Raw genomic sequence first — 16,943 nt, 5'->3', positions numbered from 1 at the left:
CATTCGTTGTAATTATGAGTTATATACTACTGGACAACACATTATTTTATTTAATATAACCTATGCAACTTTTATTGGCTAACAATTACTTGCTTTAAAAAAAAAGTTTTTACTTTTTTGGCAATTGCTAGATTTTAACAGCCTATATAGGCTAGTGTAATCTTAATAAATGATTATGCTTGAAAACGTTAATTGTGAACATGCTGTTCCATGTTTTGGCCTGTAAAAGTAATCGGCTAAGTAAAGAAATACATGTAATTAATAAGTAATGTGCGATTTTCACCAAAGCAACGTAGCCTAAACAAATAAATAAATAAATAAATAAATAAATAAATGTAGGCTATTTGTTTTCATATATATATTTTTCTTTTCAGACCGCGTTTGCTCAGAAATTAGTTCCTTATTTTAAACGGACTTTATTTATTTAGCCTATTTATTATTTATTAGCCATTCAGGCTAATTGACAAGTAAAGCATAGGCCTATTTGCGGAAGCATTTCATTTTCTACGAATACAATTTTGAGCAAAGTGTATTTGGGCTACTGCGGTAAAAGATAACGTGGATATGAATATGTATCTTAAAAATGTATAGCCTAAGGTGTGAAGGAATCTTCCTATAATTTTACTTCCAAATGAATGAAGAGAATGACGGCGAGTGAATGGGCGGTGCTGATGAAGACCACAGACACACAAGACGGACAGATAGAAGAGGTTTGGATATTAAATACACCTTCTGCCGACATAATAATACCTACGTCATGGATGTAGAGTAGCTAAACCAGATTAGTAGCTTCGTTATCATTCACAGCGTAATTACGGACAAAGCAGGAAACGATTACGCGATTAGCATCTGTACGTCCAATGTAAACATCAGCACAGCGACATCATACGCTGTTTCACATCTGCGGTAGTAGAGGAACGCCATTTAATGATACACTTTATTTATTATCTTGTCTTCCATTACGATATAAAGGTAGGTGTTGATGCTGAGGTTTTAACCTGTGCATGCATCATGGTTATCTGTTAGCAAATACATTGGTGAATAAAGCAATGGAATGCAGAGACATTCATTCATGGATAGAATAGGCTAGACTATGTTCAAAATCTGAATCAAAAGCCTGCATTACTAGCAAACGTGGCTGCTGACTGTGATCAATCTGACCGAATGCAACCGAATAGACAACTTATTATGCACATTTTCTGTCATTTTCTGTCAAATAACACTTGCTCTAATGTTTGCATTTGAAAATAGACTTTTCCAGTTGTGCAGACCGCTGTAGAGAAAACATGGACAGCTATGAGGAGTTCTGCGCACGCATTCTGTCTAAACTGCAGTCGGAAATGATGGATGAAAAAAGCTGCAGTACCGCACCTGCGCGGGGGTTGGCGCACCCTCTCATCTGCTTTCATGGCAGGCCAGTTCTGTCTCCTGTTGTGAGTACAAGCTAAATTTCACTAGTTAAAGGCACAGTATTTAAGACTTTTGGATTAAAATATCCCCAAGCCACAGTTATATATTTTGTTGACTTGTATAGGCCTACTTAAATTATCCCAGATGATTCCATGCATGTTTAAATCCAGAGAAATAAGCCTTTTTACCAGGACACAGTGTCTGTGCGTTGCCTATCAATGACATCATACCCTCGATTCCGGTTTTATTTTGTAGATACCATTGCAACACCAAAGACGCTTTAATATATTATGTGTTTTATTAGACAAAGGACAACTCTTTGGATACATTTATCGACAGAAATGTCATTTTATAGCTCAACACGTTGACAACACTTATTGTTTGAATCTCTTTTTCTTGATTTACTGTGATTACCATGTTTTGCTATTGATCTCTTCTCTCTGCAGTCTGAACAAAGTGTATCATAGTAGCCGCGGCGAGTAATATAAGTACATAATCTACTAATAACATGCTCCAATGTATCTAATAAGAGCAACAGCGCTGCGTTTTCCCACATACACTTGACTGGAAGAAGCGGAAGCAGTGAATGTAGCTGCGTTTCCATTACAGATTTGTGTAAAATGTAGATAAAAAACTATTGCGAATTGACAGTGTTTCCATAGCTGCAGTTATGCTACTAAAACGTTTTATTTTCCCCTCACGATATGTCATTCCAAAATGATGGCACTTGGTTTGTATATCCCATCCACCACACTAGTCATTATTTTTATTGGAAAGTGTGTGTTATCCAAGCATTTGGCAAGGAAAGCCCCTTAGGTTACTTAAGCGGCACGGAGGTGTGTGTGTGTGTGTCAGATCTGCTTCAAGGTCTTCATGATAATGTGGCATTTCTGTGTTTAGAATCCAGTATTCCTGTAATTCTATTGTCTTTTATGAGTTTAATAAAGAACTCTGTCACGTCTTCTCTCCAAACAAGAATGATCGACTTTTACTCGCGCCATGTTGACGCATATAGAGAAGAGCGAAATGTTTGAATTTGCATGGTAGCTCAAATGTTTTTTTGTTTTGTTTTTTTACTACTTTTGTTATTTTGGCTAGACATTTGGTTTGTTGGGCATATGAACTGAATTTAGAAATGCTTTAGATTGGAAAAGAAAAAATTGTCATTTAATAAACAAAATATAAAAAAATAAAAATAAGACAGCGTTTGGAGTGAGTGCATGCAAAATAATTAGTTCCCTGAGTCCACAAATAAAAGTAGACAGTTTATAATTATGTCTTGAACCTATCTGTATAGCTAAAAAGGACAGAGTATTGCAAGTTGTTTCCGCTGTCTTAAAGGAAGAAGGAAAAAATGAGAAAACGTTGGCGCTTTTATCGGCCGTGGGTAAAAAAGAAAACATAGCCTAACTATAAAACTAAATAGGCTACGTTTAGGCCTAAACATTAGCTTGTAATATTATTATTTTAATTTATATGTTGATTATGAAAAGTGAGCAGCATTAGTATAAGATTCGCAATATGTTTGAAATGGGGAGTCACATGATTTTGACCACTTCGAGTTTTATTTACTAGAAAGTCTTTCTTAATAAAATTATTTAGTTTTGTATAAATTGTATTTTTATTTTTATTGATATTTCATAAATTAATTGCCTCTATATTAAATAAGAAGCAAACCAAGATCGTCTGGAATGGACTGACGTGCGTAGCTGGCCTGTTTCTTCGGCCTTTGAGTAAGGCTGAAGCTATAGCTCTTTCTGTTTTAATACATTTCTTTAATATATGTCTTAATTACAGTAGGCCTATATATTATTTGTGGCTGCACCGGGGTCTGTCATTACTAGGTTAAAGTTACGCCACTGTCCTTATTAAGAGAAAATATATGTCCTTTTAACTACATTATATCTTGTTAAGTTGTTAATAAGAAAATATAATATATAGGCCCTATGTTGCAGCAATGCGTCACTGCACCTGTAAATGCGAAAAAACTTTTCCATTGCAGTTTTGCGAAAATGTCCTTTTCCGGATTGCCTGAAAAACCACCTCATGAGAGCTTAACAACTTTTTTGCAATATATGGGAGTTTTTGCAAAATTGCAGCGTTTCCATTGAGCGTATTTTCAATTCGCAATTTCAATTTACTCAATTTGAAGGGTAATGGAAACGCGGCTTGTGGCATAATAAAAGTTCAGCAGCTGTCTCTGTGTGTTGCACTAGTCTCTCATTAGCAATCGCTTTAGCAGCCACATCAGCTCCCACATCGTCAAGCTACGCCTTTGTTTTGAATAGGCGACCTCTAGCGGGGGAAAACTACACATTGTGCCTTTAAAGCAAGCGGCAACCTCCCCAAGTTTCTCTTGAAGCCATGTTGAATGCTTGAATGCTATTTAAAATGCCCAACTTTCCAGCCGAAGAAACATGTTTACAGCCTAGTACAAATTGTGGTTTTGGCTTATATGGCTAATTTTGCCCTTCATGACAACTCTGAGGGGGTGAATTTTTTTAATGACTAATTCGTTTAAATTATATTAAACCTTCAAATTCTACATAAATAAGGGCATGGCCACTAGCTGTTTGTTAGTTCCACCCACTTTGTTAGTTGCCCGTTTTCAGTTATCCAGGAGTGACGTCCTGCCAAGATGGCAACGGCCGCACTTTAGGCTTCAGAAACCTATGGGTGACGTCACGCACAATACATCCACTATTGCAGTCACAGTAGGCCTACATATGATAATGATAAACTTTCAAAAGCAAAATAAAGACTTATTCAGCACAATACACTATTTTGAAGACAATTAATAACAATAATAATTATAACATGTAGCCTAAGTTTGGTTTACACATTCAAGTTATTATCTTATATTCAAGCTTTGCATTTTCAAAGTATTATTCATATTATTTGAACGTTTTTACATATTGTCTTTCCAGCTAAGTGAGAAACAAAGAAGAGAGATGGTTGAATACAAGAAAAGAGCATCACAAATGGAGGCAGAGATACAGATTCATAATAACAATAACCTCCTCAATCAGATTCAGGCCATTCTTTCCACCAGTAAGGTAAGAAAATAAGTGTTTCTTCGACTAACGGGCACTTTTATGCCTTATATTTATTTATTTTGATTAAAACTAATAGATTTAGAAAATGATAGATTTTCAAAACTAATAGTTTATCAAACTGATAGACTTTATTTTTTGTTATATGAAAGCCACATTCTGGTAAATATTTTAAAACATTTACGTTTTCTTTCTATGTATAGATTTTATAGTTTTCTTTTTTTCTATTCAGCTATGAAAATTCACATATACATATAGATCGATAGATTTCAAATACTTATTTTTTTTTATTAAAGTTGAAGGCCACATTCTGGTGAAATTTTTTAACCATGCATTTATATTTTTTTTATTTTTGTTACTTTTTGTTTGCTTTTATGTACAGATTTATTTTATATAAAAATATTAAAATTATATGTAATTTCTGTATACCTGTATTATTATTTTTTACTAATAGATATATTAATACAATGTTGTTTTTTTCAAGTTGAAGGCCACATTCTTTTATTTCTTTTTTTTACCATGCATTCATTATTTATTGTTGTTACTTTTTTTGTTTTATTTATAGATTTTGTTTTTAACTCATATCTTCAACATACAGGGGCGATTCTAGGATTTCAGCCCCCAATGAGGGTAAACTAATTTAATATATTGTTTATATACTAGGGTAATCAATCCCTGAATATTGAATTAATGTCTAATCATTCAAATAACCAGCTTTTAACTCTACATTTGTGCAGCCTGCAGTCACTTTAAAGAAGCTCATCTACATTTCTCATTTAATTCATGGAGATAACATGAAAAATGTACCATGCTTTTGAGGATTTCTGTCACCTGGTGGAAACACACACACCTTTAACATGAAAATGACATGAAATTACCACTATAACCAGTAGATGACAGCAGAGGACCACTCATTAGCTCATTTACCATTCTTTTTGCATTTCTTGCTTTTGGATTTATTATAAAATGAATATTACAGAAGCACTGAAGTATTTAGATTTTAAGGAATTTCATAAAAATAAATAAATAAGCTCAGATTTTACAGTGGATGGAAATTTCTCTTGTATCATATTATGTAAACTGCATTAATGACAAAGAAGTATAAAGATGCAGATATCATAATCTATCAATAAATGCACACACTGCACTGCTGCTGATTGAAGAACAAACTGCATAACTGAGGTGATCACGAATTACATATTACATATAATTACATATTATATAAATATTACAGAGTTAATCACAAATTTTTAAGGGGGTTGGATGGAAATATGATCTAAATAATAATATAACCTAAATGGACCTAGTGACACCCCTGTTTTCATATTTTCTTTCATTATAGGCACCAAAAATATTGGACATGCCAAAGCCTTCAGAGCCATGCTTGTCTCCTTCTCCAGAACCAGACTGCAGGAATGGTTTTACTGATGCTGCACATCTTACACCTACTGGGGCCACCGAGCCTTACATTTTGTCCAATAAGCCAGCAGTGACCCCATCAGCTGAGCTGCCTGGAGTTAAGAGAGGAAAAGCCACGGAGGAAAAACAAATGCAGGAGGAAACTGAAACGGAAGGAGTTTGTCTGCAGAACCTACTCAAGAAATCACGTGAATTTATTGAAAAAGAACAAGTTAAACAAGGGTCAAAGGTCATAGGCACCAAAATCTCATTTGATAAAGAAAACGGCAGTTCTTTGGATGGGACTGTCTCTGGCTTACCCTGTTATATTCCCTCACCCAATCAGACCTCTCCAAGTTACCTAATAAGTCCAGAATCCGGTATAAATGGCAGTTTAAGTGCCAGACCCCATCGCGGGCGTCCTCGTCCCATTTCTGCTGGCAGCATCTTCTTCTCTTTCCCTGACAGCCCCAACCAACCAAACAATACAGCCAATGCTAGGCCACAGGAAGTAAAAACAATTGAAACACAGGAGAGGAAACTCGGAGTGGAAAATGTGAGTATTGGTCGATATGATGACCACTCCAGGTTGAATGAGACCATCGGAAGATTAGATTCATCTCTGTTGGATCCTGAGCTCACAAGCCCTCTGTTCCGAAGGAGATGCCACACGATGGATAGCCATCTGTCTTCCCGACATCAGAGTCCGCTCATAGACAGGAGCCAGGAGAGAATGCCTCGGTTTATGGCCGGGGTCACTGCGAAAACGCCCACTCGACTGTCTCCTCCTTCACCAATGAACAAGACATTCACACGAGAGAGTCCCACAGCAGCATTTATGGGCTCTGGAATCACCCCAGACTCTCCTTCTCATGCCAAACTACCATTTGAGAGAAACAGTGTCATTAGCACAGCGCTGAAAGAGAGGAGAGCAGGTAAGAACAGAAAAAATGAGTGCACTAATAAAATTATAGGCTTAAATTAGATCGAAATATATATTATATATTTTTTTTTATCATTTTTATTAGATTTTTCTATTATTATGTTATCATGATTATTTATACTATGAGAAATAACTACTATAGATAGGCTTATTTACAGTATATATATATATATCTATATAGCCACAAAATGTACATGATATACATTTACATGGTATAACATTGAGAGAGCCATTGATGAACATTCTATTTAGTATAAAGACAACATTTTCAGCTTTATTTGATATAGTGTCCTCTCAGTTGTGTATGCCTGTGTTTCAGATGAGATGCAATGGCAAGTCCAGGCTCTTGAAGACATGCAGAGGTCTCTGGAGGATGATTATGCTTTCAGAATATCGTGTCTGGTGGCAGAGCAAGAGAGAGAACAACGACAACACAGTCAGGTCAGCATTGGTATATCCAGATATGCCTGGGCTCTGTTCCGAACCTTTGTGAATTGTCAAATGTTAACTAACCCAATTGGGATCTTATAAGTTCTTCATGGATGGCAACTACTTTAAAGCTATACTGTGTAACTTTTTTAGTTTATTCTTAACTTAGTTCTTTCAAAAATATATGTGCTCATTAATGTATATTTACTTCTTTCAAGTAATAAAGTATTCTCGTAAGTTTATAATATGCCATTGAAAATACATAGGGGTGAGGGGTTCTAATGCTGGTCGCCATGTTGCTCCTCCATCTTGAAAGTACATTAGCCAAAGAGGGACATAGCCGTAAATTCAAGCTTCGCCTTTCGCGTTTTAACACTCAATGGCACCGTGTGGAATGTGAAGAGGGGGATTGCCATGTTAATCTTGGACTAAATCAGCCACTGTAGGAGTTAAACCGAAATCAGAATTGAGAGGAACAGAAACTATTATTCACTGGAAGGTCATATACCCTTTCTTCGCTAAATGGGGGAAAATATCACACAGTGTAGCTTTAAGGTTACTCACATCTTCTACGCATCTACTAATTCAGGGGGTTTTAAACGTTATGATGCCAAGGACTCCCAAATATGATGAAACCTTTCATGAGGGACCTCATTCCTAAAATCCACCTATATGTATGGAAAAAAAACCCTGTTTCTGTTAGATAAATAGTAAGTGTGTGACATTATAAATATAAATTGGCTATATGTATTGTTGGATGTATAAAACTAAAGAACAACGTTTTCAATTAAAAATGATTTGTATAAGCAACTTTCACAATAAATGTATGTAAGCAGCTCACGTCCTGAGTTAAGGGGGGGGGGGGGGGGGGGGGGTGAAATGCTGTTTCATGGATACTGAGCTTTTTACACTGTTAAAGACTTGGATTCCCATCCTTAACATAGACAAAGTTTCAAAAACTAATGTTGGACGTTTGATGGAGTATTTCTGTCTTAAAAATACTCCTTCCGGTTTCTCACAAGTTTCGGAGAGTTTTTTTCGAATTTGGGTTGGCTTGACGTTAATAGATCGGAAGGTCCTTGTATGGGCCGTACGGGCTCTTCTCCCGGTAGGGTGCGCGCGCGCGCGACTAGAGCGAGAGAGGAAATGCACGGCCGTAAACACTGCTCTCAGGTGCAGATCCAGTCGTCCGTGAACACTTATGTTGGTTATAGTCCGCGCCACGCTCTTTATTCCTATGGGTGACATCAAGCGACTTCAATGCTTCAGCACAGCATTCCGGGAAGGCAGCCGATTTGAACCGATTTGAACGCAGAAATGACGGGAAGCTTCACAACATCGCTTCAGTCGTGTTGCAAAAGTGGATCTCCACGCCACTGCTGTCACAGGACACCAAATCAACAGTTACCAAAGAAGTGTGTTTTTGACGGAGCGGTCCCAGCGATAAAGGTTCGGTCCTGCTTTGGAAGCAGGCGGTGAGTAAAACTGCTTCAAATGTCTGCTGTTGGCTATCGTCGCATGAGTAAACATCAGTAAACAACACGATCGTGTATAACGTTAGTTAATTTATCAATGGAGCATGCGATCAAACATAAACCTAGTGTTCTCACAAAGCGTGCTTCGTCATTCAAAAACGGTTACTCCATTGTTGTTCTGTATAACGTTACACTATTCTGACTCTGACATGCAAAACCGTTTTGCTTGCTACTGCTAAGGTTTAGTCACATACAATAGTCCATAAACCGAATCATGTCCTCATAAACTGCGAGTGAACACACACCAATGTTGACAGGTCACTAAATACAGTACATACCACAGAGACGGACGTCCTGCTGCTGCCGTTTCTCCTGTTCAATTTATTTCAGCCTCCAGATCTGATTCTGGATCATATATGTATTAGTTGAATCTGATTTAGGGTAGCGTTTTCTTCTCCACGCTTGAGGACGTTACCACTTTGTGTGCACTCATCATTCTTTGGCGCCGTCCACACAATACGCCTCCAGCCGATCGTTTTTTTTTCCGGTACAGCCTATCTTTCTTTTATAAATAAAATAAAACTAAAGACTTTTCGGAGATATGAAGGATGCAATACTTCTCTATAGGTACTCAAGATTGACATGAGATTGACTGAAACTGAGTGTTTCACCCCCCCTTTTCAGAATTTTACAACCCAAGTGAGCAAGTGTCACAGCCAGCTTGCATGCCGTGACAAAGAAGGAGATGACACTTTGTATGATATGCAAAAAGGAATAACATTTATTAAAGTAAGAGTAATAAAGTTAAAGAGAAAAGATTAAAACGAGAACAAAACAGTAAGTAGGACGACAACAAAATGGTATGAGGGGAGAGGGACCGTCACGACTGAAGGGAGCTGCTTTAATTTGCCGGCATCAGCTAGCACAGGTGTAAATCATCAGTCATCATGACGTAACCCACTCTAACTCCAACCTACGAAACGAGACAAAGAACAACCAAACCCACACTAGGGCTGCGTCTAAAAACCTAGGCAGCTGACTCGTTGCCTCGCTGCCTCATCAGCTGCAGGCAGCGTTTTGTGCATGAAGGCAACTCACAAAACTAATTTCGGACAGACTTCTAAGGCAGTGTAACAGTTTAATGATCTACAGCTAAATAGAGAGAGCTCTGGTGATAACTAAACACATATTTAATTACTACAGTAGTGATTTCTCGCTAGAAATTATATCAGAAGTGGAATATGTTGGTAAAAAACGTATATTTACACACAAACTGACCCGCAAACGCAACTTCTAGACGCCATCTTTTTTTCCCAGCTAAACTGTCACTGAATGGAAATCACAGGATTATGGGATATCAGAGGCAACGAAGGACACGTGTGCTGCCTTCAAACATCGATCAGATGGAAGTGAAGGGAAGCAAACAATAGATTCGGACGTGGCTCGATGCCTTCCTGCCTTGAAATGTGTCCTCCGAAGGCAGCATTTTGCAGGTTTCGGATGCATCCAATATGACCCATACTGGGATCGTAACAGCAAGATAAAGGGGACTATAGTAAGAAAACACTTACTAGAAAGATACAAAGCAATTCTGGAAAGAATGTTCAGTAGACTTTATCCATTTTGGTTTTGGTTTATTTGGTTTAGTTATTTGGTTTGGTTTATTCTCTGAAATTTTCTGGGGACCCCTTAGAACCTTTTGGAGGTTAGTTTGAAAACCCCTGAACTATTATATGCTGGGGTAATCAATATAAATGATATATTCACAATCAACATTACCCTGGACTGCAGCTTGGAGTCTCTGGTCTTGGAAATGCATCACTGTGTGTTTTGTATTTATTCTGATTTTAGTCACTGCACCTGTCTTTTCCTCATACAGGAGTCAGAAGAGTGGACCAGGAGACTGAGGGGTCAGGGTGGTCTGAGTCCTGTAGGAAGTGAGGACGGGTGTGAATTAAGGGCTGGGGAACGTTACCCTATACTGACCCCCATGTGCCCTTTAAGCCCTGGAGAAAGATCACCAAGACACCCTGTGCCAGTCATTGTTGGTATGTCAGCCATGGCTTTAAGATGAAAGCGCATCAGTTTTAGCCCAATGTCTTTAATTTTTTATGATATTTATAATCATCTTTAATATTTTTTCTATGATGCATACATTTCAGCTTTTATATCCTATTATATATATATATATATATATATATATATATATATATATATATATATATATATATATATATATATATATATATATATATATATATATATATATATATATAAAATAGGATATAAAAGCTGAAATGTATGCATCATAGGTTTAATGGTTTTTACACTGCACAAACTGTACATTCGATCCCCCTACAATGCCCCTGCCCCTGCACCTACCCATCACAGAAAACATTCTGCATTTTTACATGTTCAAAAAAACAGAATTTAATATGTTTATGAATCCATTTGCATTGTGGGGACTGCTGGCTGGTCCCCACAATGTAGGTGAACTCAGGTTTATATTACATTGTGGGGACATTTAGTCTGCACAATGTAACAAACAAGCACACACACACACACACACACACACACACACACACACACACCCTTTAAAGCCTATATAAAGCTGAAATAAAATAAATATATTGTAAACTAAATAAGAAGTAATTTACAGCTATACAAATAAAAAGTAGTATAAATGACAAAAGTACACAATAAAAATTATAATAGCTAATTCACAAGTATTATAATAGTATATAAATAGTGCTAAAATAACAGATTCAATTGCATGTGCACAGGCACGACCATGTGCTTGACTACATTAAGAATGCCTTTAGTTCTTTTTAGAGCTTGGGAATTTAAACATCTTTGTGTTTCACAGAAGAAATAAAATCATATTTAGAACAACATGATGAAATGATGTCATTTTGGGGTAAACCCTTTTACCATTAATTAAAATCAAAAGAATACAGTATACATTTACTATGGTATATATTAATATATTTCTCTATTCTATTCTTTTAGGTTTTCCTTCGTCCAGTTTAGATGTGGCATCACCCTCAATACAGGCTTCCATTTATATGAGAGGCCTAAATCACAGCACAGGAAAGAGCAGAAACAGGCTGAGCCAGGTTGTTTTTAATGTGCTTTTGTCTCTTCTAAATTGGTCCATGTAGAGTAAAATAAACCAAAAAATAAAATAAAAGTGATGAATTGGTTAATAAATTGCAGGTCGTCACAGCGGAGCAGCAGAGGGCGCTGTGTCGCCTCACTGCTATCGTGAAGGGCTTCCTGACCAGACGACTGCTGAGAACAGAGAAAGTCAAACACCTGCGTCAAACCGTACAAGTGAGAACGCACAACATAGTGTTCATATGCATGCTAATAAAGACCTCATATCTTATTTCTACATGTATTTCTGTACAGGACACGCAAGAGTTTATTCGTTCATTCAGCACAAATGCTCCTCAAAGAAACGACCGACTGTCAGAGCAAGATCTGTCTCTGCAAGAGCGCGTCAGAGCTCAGGTCACACATTTGGGATGGTTCGGTACATAAAGAACAGTGGATATAGCTTAAGATTTGGCACTAAATATTTCTGTATGCTTCTTTTTTTTTAGTTACGTGCGGCCTTGTTTGACATTCATGATATCTTCTTCACAATGACACTACAGGAGCGTTTGTCTCTGCTACAACAAGACCGAGATCTTCGCACTGAGAGAAAACTCAGAGAGATGGTAACATTCAGCACTTTTTTTTTGTTTCATCTACACTGGTTTATTTACTTTTTTCCCTTCTTTTTTCTTTTTTGAGAAGGTTTTGGTTGATGCTTGGCATCTTATCTTCTGTTTTGAAAAGTACAAACTCACTTCGATATGAATGTACAGCAGTACAGAAAGTGTTTCCTCAAATAAATAGCCTACTATTTATTTTGAATACAGGAAAAAGCGAAAAGCCCCAAGGACAAGGTGATTTTGTCTGCTGCAACCCAGAAATCTCTCGATAGAAAGAAAAGGTGAGGTTTTGTCTGTTTTGTCTGAGTAGAGTAGAAATATTACCTTTAAGAAGACCGAAGACAAAAGACCGAATCTTGTTTTTTGGGGAAGTCTTGTTTTATTATGGTTGTACTATACTATTTTACTGGTTTTGCTATAATTTTGGCATTCTGGATATTCAAAGAATATAACAATAAGTCATGCTATATTTGAAAGCTATCATTTCATGTTTTTTTAATATATGGTTTATAGATTTATTTTTTGGAATCATGTGTAGCCTATTATATTATAATATTGGAAATAATATATACGTACTTATCATTCTTATAATATCAATATATACAGTATATATACACCCATCGGGCATAACAATATAACAGATGAAGTGAATAACACTGATTATATCATTATCATGGCACCTGTTAGTGGGTGGGATATTTTAGGCTGTAAGTGAACATTTTGTCCTCAGAGTTGATGTGTAAGAAGCAGTTCGGAAGCAGTAGGAAGTTTGACAAAGGGCCAAATTGGGATGGCTAGATGACTTGAGTCAGAGGATCTCCAAAACTGCAGCACTTGTGGCGTGTTCCTAGTCTGCAGTGGTCAGTATCTATAAAAAGTGGTCCAAGGAAGGAACAGTGGTGAACAGGCGACTGTGTGGTCCAATCAAACAGATAAGCTACTGTAGCTCAAATTGTTCAAGAAGTTAATGCGTGTTCTGATAGAAAGGTGTCAGGATACAAAGTGCATCACTGTTTGTTGTGTATGGGGCTGCATATCTTCAGACCAGTCCGGGTGCCCATGCAGACCCCTGTCCATTGCCGAAAGCGGCGGACAGTGGGCATGTGAGCATCAGAACTGGACCACGGAGCAATAGAAGAAGGTGGTCTGATGAATCACGTTTTCTTTTACATCATGTGGATGGCCGGGTTACCTGGGGAACACATGGCACCAGGATGCACTATGGGAAGAAAGCAAGCCGCTAGAGGCAGTGTGATGGTTTGGGCAGTTTCTGCTGGGAAACCTTGGGTCCTGCCATTCATGTGGATGCTACTTTGACACGTACCACCTACCTAAGCATTCATGTTGACCATGTACACCCTTTCATGAAAACTGTATTCCCTGGTGGCTGTGGCCTCTTTCAGCAGGATAATGCGCCCTGCCACAAAGCAAAAATGGTTCAGGAATGGTTTGAGGAGCACAAATACGAGTTTGAGGTGTTGACTTGGCCTCCAAATTCCCCAGATCTCAATCCAATCGAGCATCTGTGGGATGTGCTGAACAAAATCGATCAGATAGAATCGATCGAGAATTGTGGGATAGTCTGATCCATGGAGGCCACACCTTTTACAGGACTTAAAGGATCTACTGCTAACATCTTGGTGCCAGATCCCACAGCACACCTTCAGTGGGTCTAGTGGAGTCCATGCCTTGACGGGTCAGAGCTGTTTTGGTAGCAAAAGGGGACCAACAAAATATAAGGTCATAATGTTATGCCTGATCAGTGTATATTGCTATATACAGTTTCTGAAAAAAAATTGAGACCACTGCAATTTTTTCTTAAATCAGCATATTTACAAATATGTAAGCCATTCTATTCCAATGTCTGTTGAATTCCACTACTGGCACACCTCATTCTATTGAATGAGGTGCTGATTAGGGGATCATCTGAACCAAATCTTATTTAATAAGTTAAATTATAAAAAAACACTTCTGTTGTCATCCCTATCCTCTTGCAGTAGGACCAGCTGGATGGCAAAAACATTGCTAGTAGTACCTCAAAAGTAATTGGAATCAAAAAAATAACTATTGACCATGACAAAAAAGTCGAAAAGGAAAGTTTTGAGTGAGGAAAATAAGGGTTCAAATCTCGCTTTACTGACAGAGGGATACAGTGAGCGCCGGGTTGTTTCCATCTTTAAGATTTCAAAGACGGCGGTTCATAAGAACAAGGTCAAGCAGCAGACATTGGGGACAACAAAGCTACAGACCGGCAGATGGGAAAAACGACTCTCCACTGACCGGAATGACCGCCAACTCATTTGAATGTCACTCAACAACCATAGGATGAGATCAAGTGACCTACAAAAAGAATGGCAAAAGGCAGCTGGGGTGAAGTGCACGGCGAGGACGATTCAAAACAGGCTCCTAGGGGCAGGGCTGAAGTCGTGCAAAGCTGAAAAAGAAGAGCCAGGCTGAGGTTTGCAAGATACCATAAGGATTGGACTGTAGAGGACTGAAGTAAGGTCATCTTCTCTGATGAGTCCAATTTTCAGCTTTGTCCAACACCTGGTCGTCTAATGGTTAGACGGAGGCCAAGGCCTACAAGCCACAGTGTCTCGCACCCATTGTGAAATTTGGTGAAGGATCGGTGATGATCTGGGGGTGCTTCAGCAAGGCTGGAATCATTAGTTATTTCATCAAATATTGATTTATGAACTAAGTTAAAACATTAGTATTGTGTTGTTTAAAATTAATATAAACTTTCCATTATTCGAGGTCTGACAACACTGCATATATTTTGTTATTTTGACCAGTTGTTGCTTTCTGCAAACAAATCCTCTAAATTACAATATTTTTATTTGGAATTTGGGAAAAATGTTTTCAGTAGTTTATAGAATTATTTTTTATTTTACCCAAAACCATACCTATAAATAGTAAGACCAGAGAAACTGATATTTTGCAGTGGTCTCTTATTTTTTTCCGGAGCTGTATATTTACAAATCATTTGTATGCAATATAGTCACTTACTGACCTCCTCTAAAATATTATTTTCATTAGAGTTGGTGAATCTCCAGGTCAGACCAGACGAGCTCAGAAAACCAAGAGTCCCCCGGCAAAAAGGTGAAGACAAAAACACTCCAAGAGACTCAAAATCACAGAGGGAAAAACAGACACTTTACACATTAAATATTCACTGCACCATATATTTGTGATAGTTGCGTACAGCTTTCCAACAGTCTTCCTGTTCCTGTGTGTTGTGTTGAAGGATCCTGCAGCCCAGTCAGGGCCAGAACGCTCCAGTTTCAGGCCAGCAGCTCCTGCGCCGTGGGTCAGTTCTCCACCTTTTGCTTTCTTTGATCATGCAATCTCCCATTCTTGCCATTTCCATTTTCTTTTACGCTGTTGTTGATGGAATTTGAAATTCAATTCCGTCTTTGCTGGACAGTTACAGTACTGGAAATGCCACAAAGCCTCTGCCAGAAGAGTCACCTGACATTTAAAATTGGCTGCATTTATTTGTAAATGCGTTTGGCAGGATCTCATGTAGTCATTTAGTCAACTGAAGTGTGAATAAATATCACTGTATTATATTACAAAGAATCGCTCCGTATGAAAGTAACCTTAAAACAAACCCAGTACGTTTTGTAGAATGCATTATATATTTGCAAAACCATGTTCACATTAAATGAAATAATTTGAATATTATAAATCAACATTAGATGCAATATTGTAATAGAAAACATACAAATAAAAATGTTTTATGTGTTTCAGGAGTTACAAGAAGACTCCAGAGGAGAGAGTTCAGCATTCAGAGAGGCTGAAGAAACAGCATTCACTGGGTTGATCATACCTGTTATGAACTGGACATGAAAATAATATTGTGCTAATCATAGAGACACTTGCCATCTCATTGAATCATGGTTATTAAATGTAATTTATTTATTTCTTCCCATTATTCTACAACTGCTTATGTGGATATAGAATAAAGGCCTGTTCACACAAAGGATGGTAACTATAATGATAAAGATATGGTTCTAAATAGTTATAAATATAAATTCCACACAACAAAACAATAACCACAAAGAGGAATGATATCATTGGAATCACTTTCAGATTCAGCGTGCTTATAATAAACATAATTTTAACAATGCATTAGTGTGAATGCTAATGTAGTTTGGTGTAAGCGGGGCTTTAGTCCAGATATTATTTAATATAGGATACATAAATTAATAAATTCCCCTTCTATAAATTACAAATTCTATATTTTGAGATTCCTTAAATGTAAAGGTGGGAACAATAGAAGCATAAAGAGAAAACTGATCAAGAAAAAAGTTAATGCTGCTTTAATGCTATTAATATATTAAAATGTGTCAATAATACATTGGATGTCAAATAGTAGAATAAGAATAAATGTTCTCTGGAACATTGGCATCATTGTTCTCTGGAAATTATTGTTTTTGACCTGCTAGCTCTACAAACAAATTTGTACGTTTAGACCTAATGTGGTTTAGGTTTAACCAGAATACGTACTCAA

At 37.3% G+C, this 16,943-nt stretch overlaps 1 protein-coding gene across 3 annotated transcripts; it reads left to right on the top strand.

Moving 5' to 3' along the window:
• The first annotated feature begins 460 nt into the window (after positions 1-460).
• On the top strand, positions 461-16,838 carry LOC137045318 (centriolar coiled-coil protein of 110 kDa). 3 transcript variants are annotated; one of them, XM_067421897.1, is made up of 15 exons: positions 461-710; positions 1,252-1,433; positions 4,338-4,466; positions 5,806-6,796; positions 7,124-7,245; positions 10,588-10,756; positions 11,575-11,625; positions 11,718-11,824; positions 11,925-12,041; positions 12,120-12,221; positions 12,314-12,430; positions 12,635-12,708; positions 15,467-15,529; positions 15,675-15,737; positions 16,181-16,838. In XM_067421897.1, exons 1-15 carry the CDS (start codon positions 659-661, stop codon positions 16,251-16,253), a joined length of 2,412 nt encoding a protein of 803 aa, XP_067277998.1. In that variant the 5' UTR covers positions 461-658; the 3' UTR covers positions 16,254-16,838. The 3 variants fall into 3 exon arrangements, with proteins under 3 accessions (XP_067277998.1, XP_067278006.1, XP_067278012.1); XM_067421911.1 differs by lacking the exon at positions 461-710 and adding an exon at positions 718-972; XM_067421905.1 differs by lacking the exon at positions 11,575-11,625.
• Positions 16,839-16,943: the final 105 nt, after the last annotated feature.

The sequence above is a fragment of the Pseudorasbora parva genome, chromosome 2 (genome assembly GCF_024679245.1).
Source record: "Pseudorasbora parva isolate DD20220531a chromosome 2, ASM2467924v1, whole genome shotgun sequence".
In the NCBI taxonomy this organism is placed as follows: Eukaryota; Metazoa; Chordata; class Actinopteri; order Cypriniformes; family Gobionidae; genus Pseudorasbora; species Pseudorasbora parva.
Note: the sequence above shows the minus strand (reverse complement) of the source record. Positions and strands in the feature narration are given on the sequence as shown.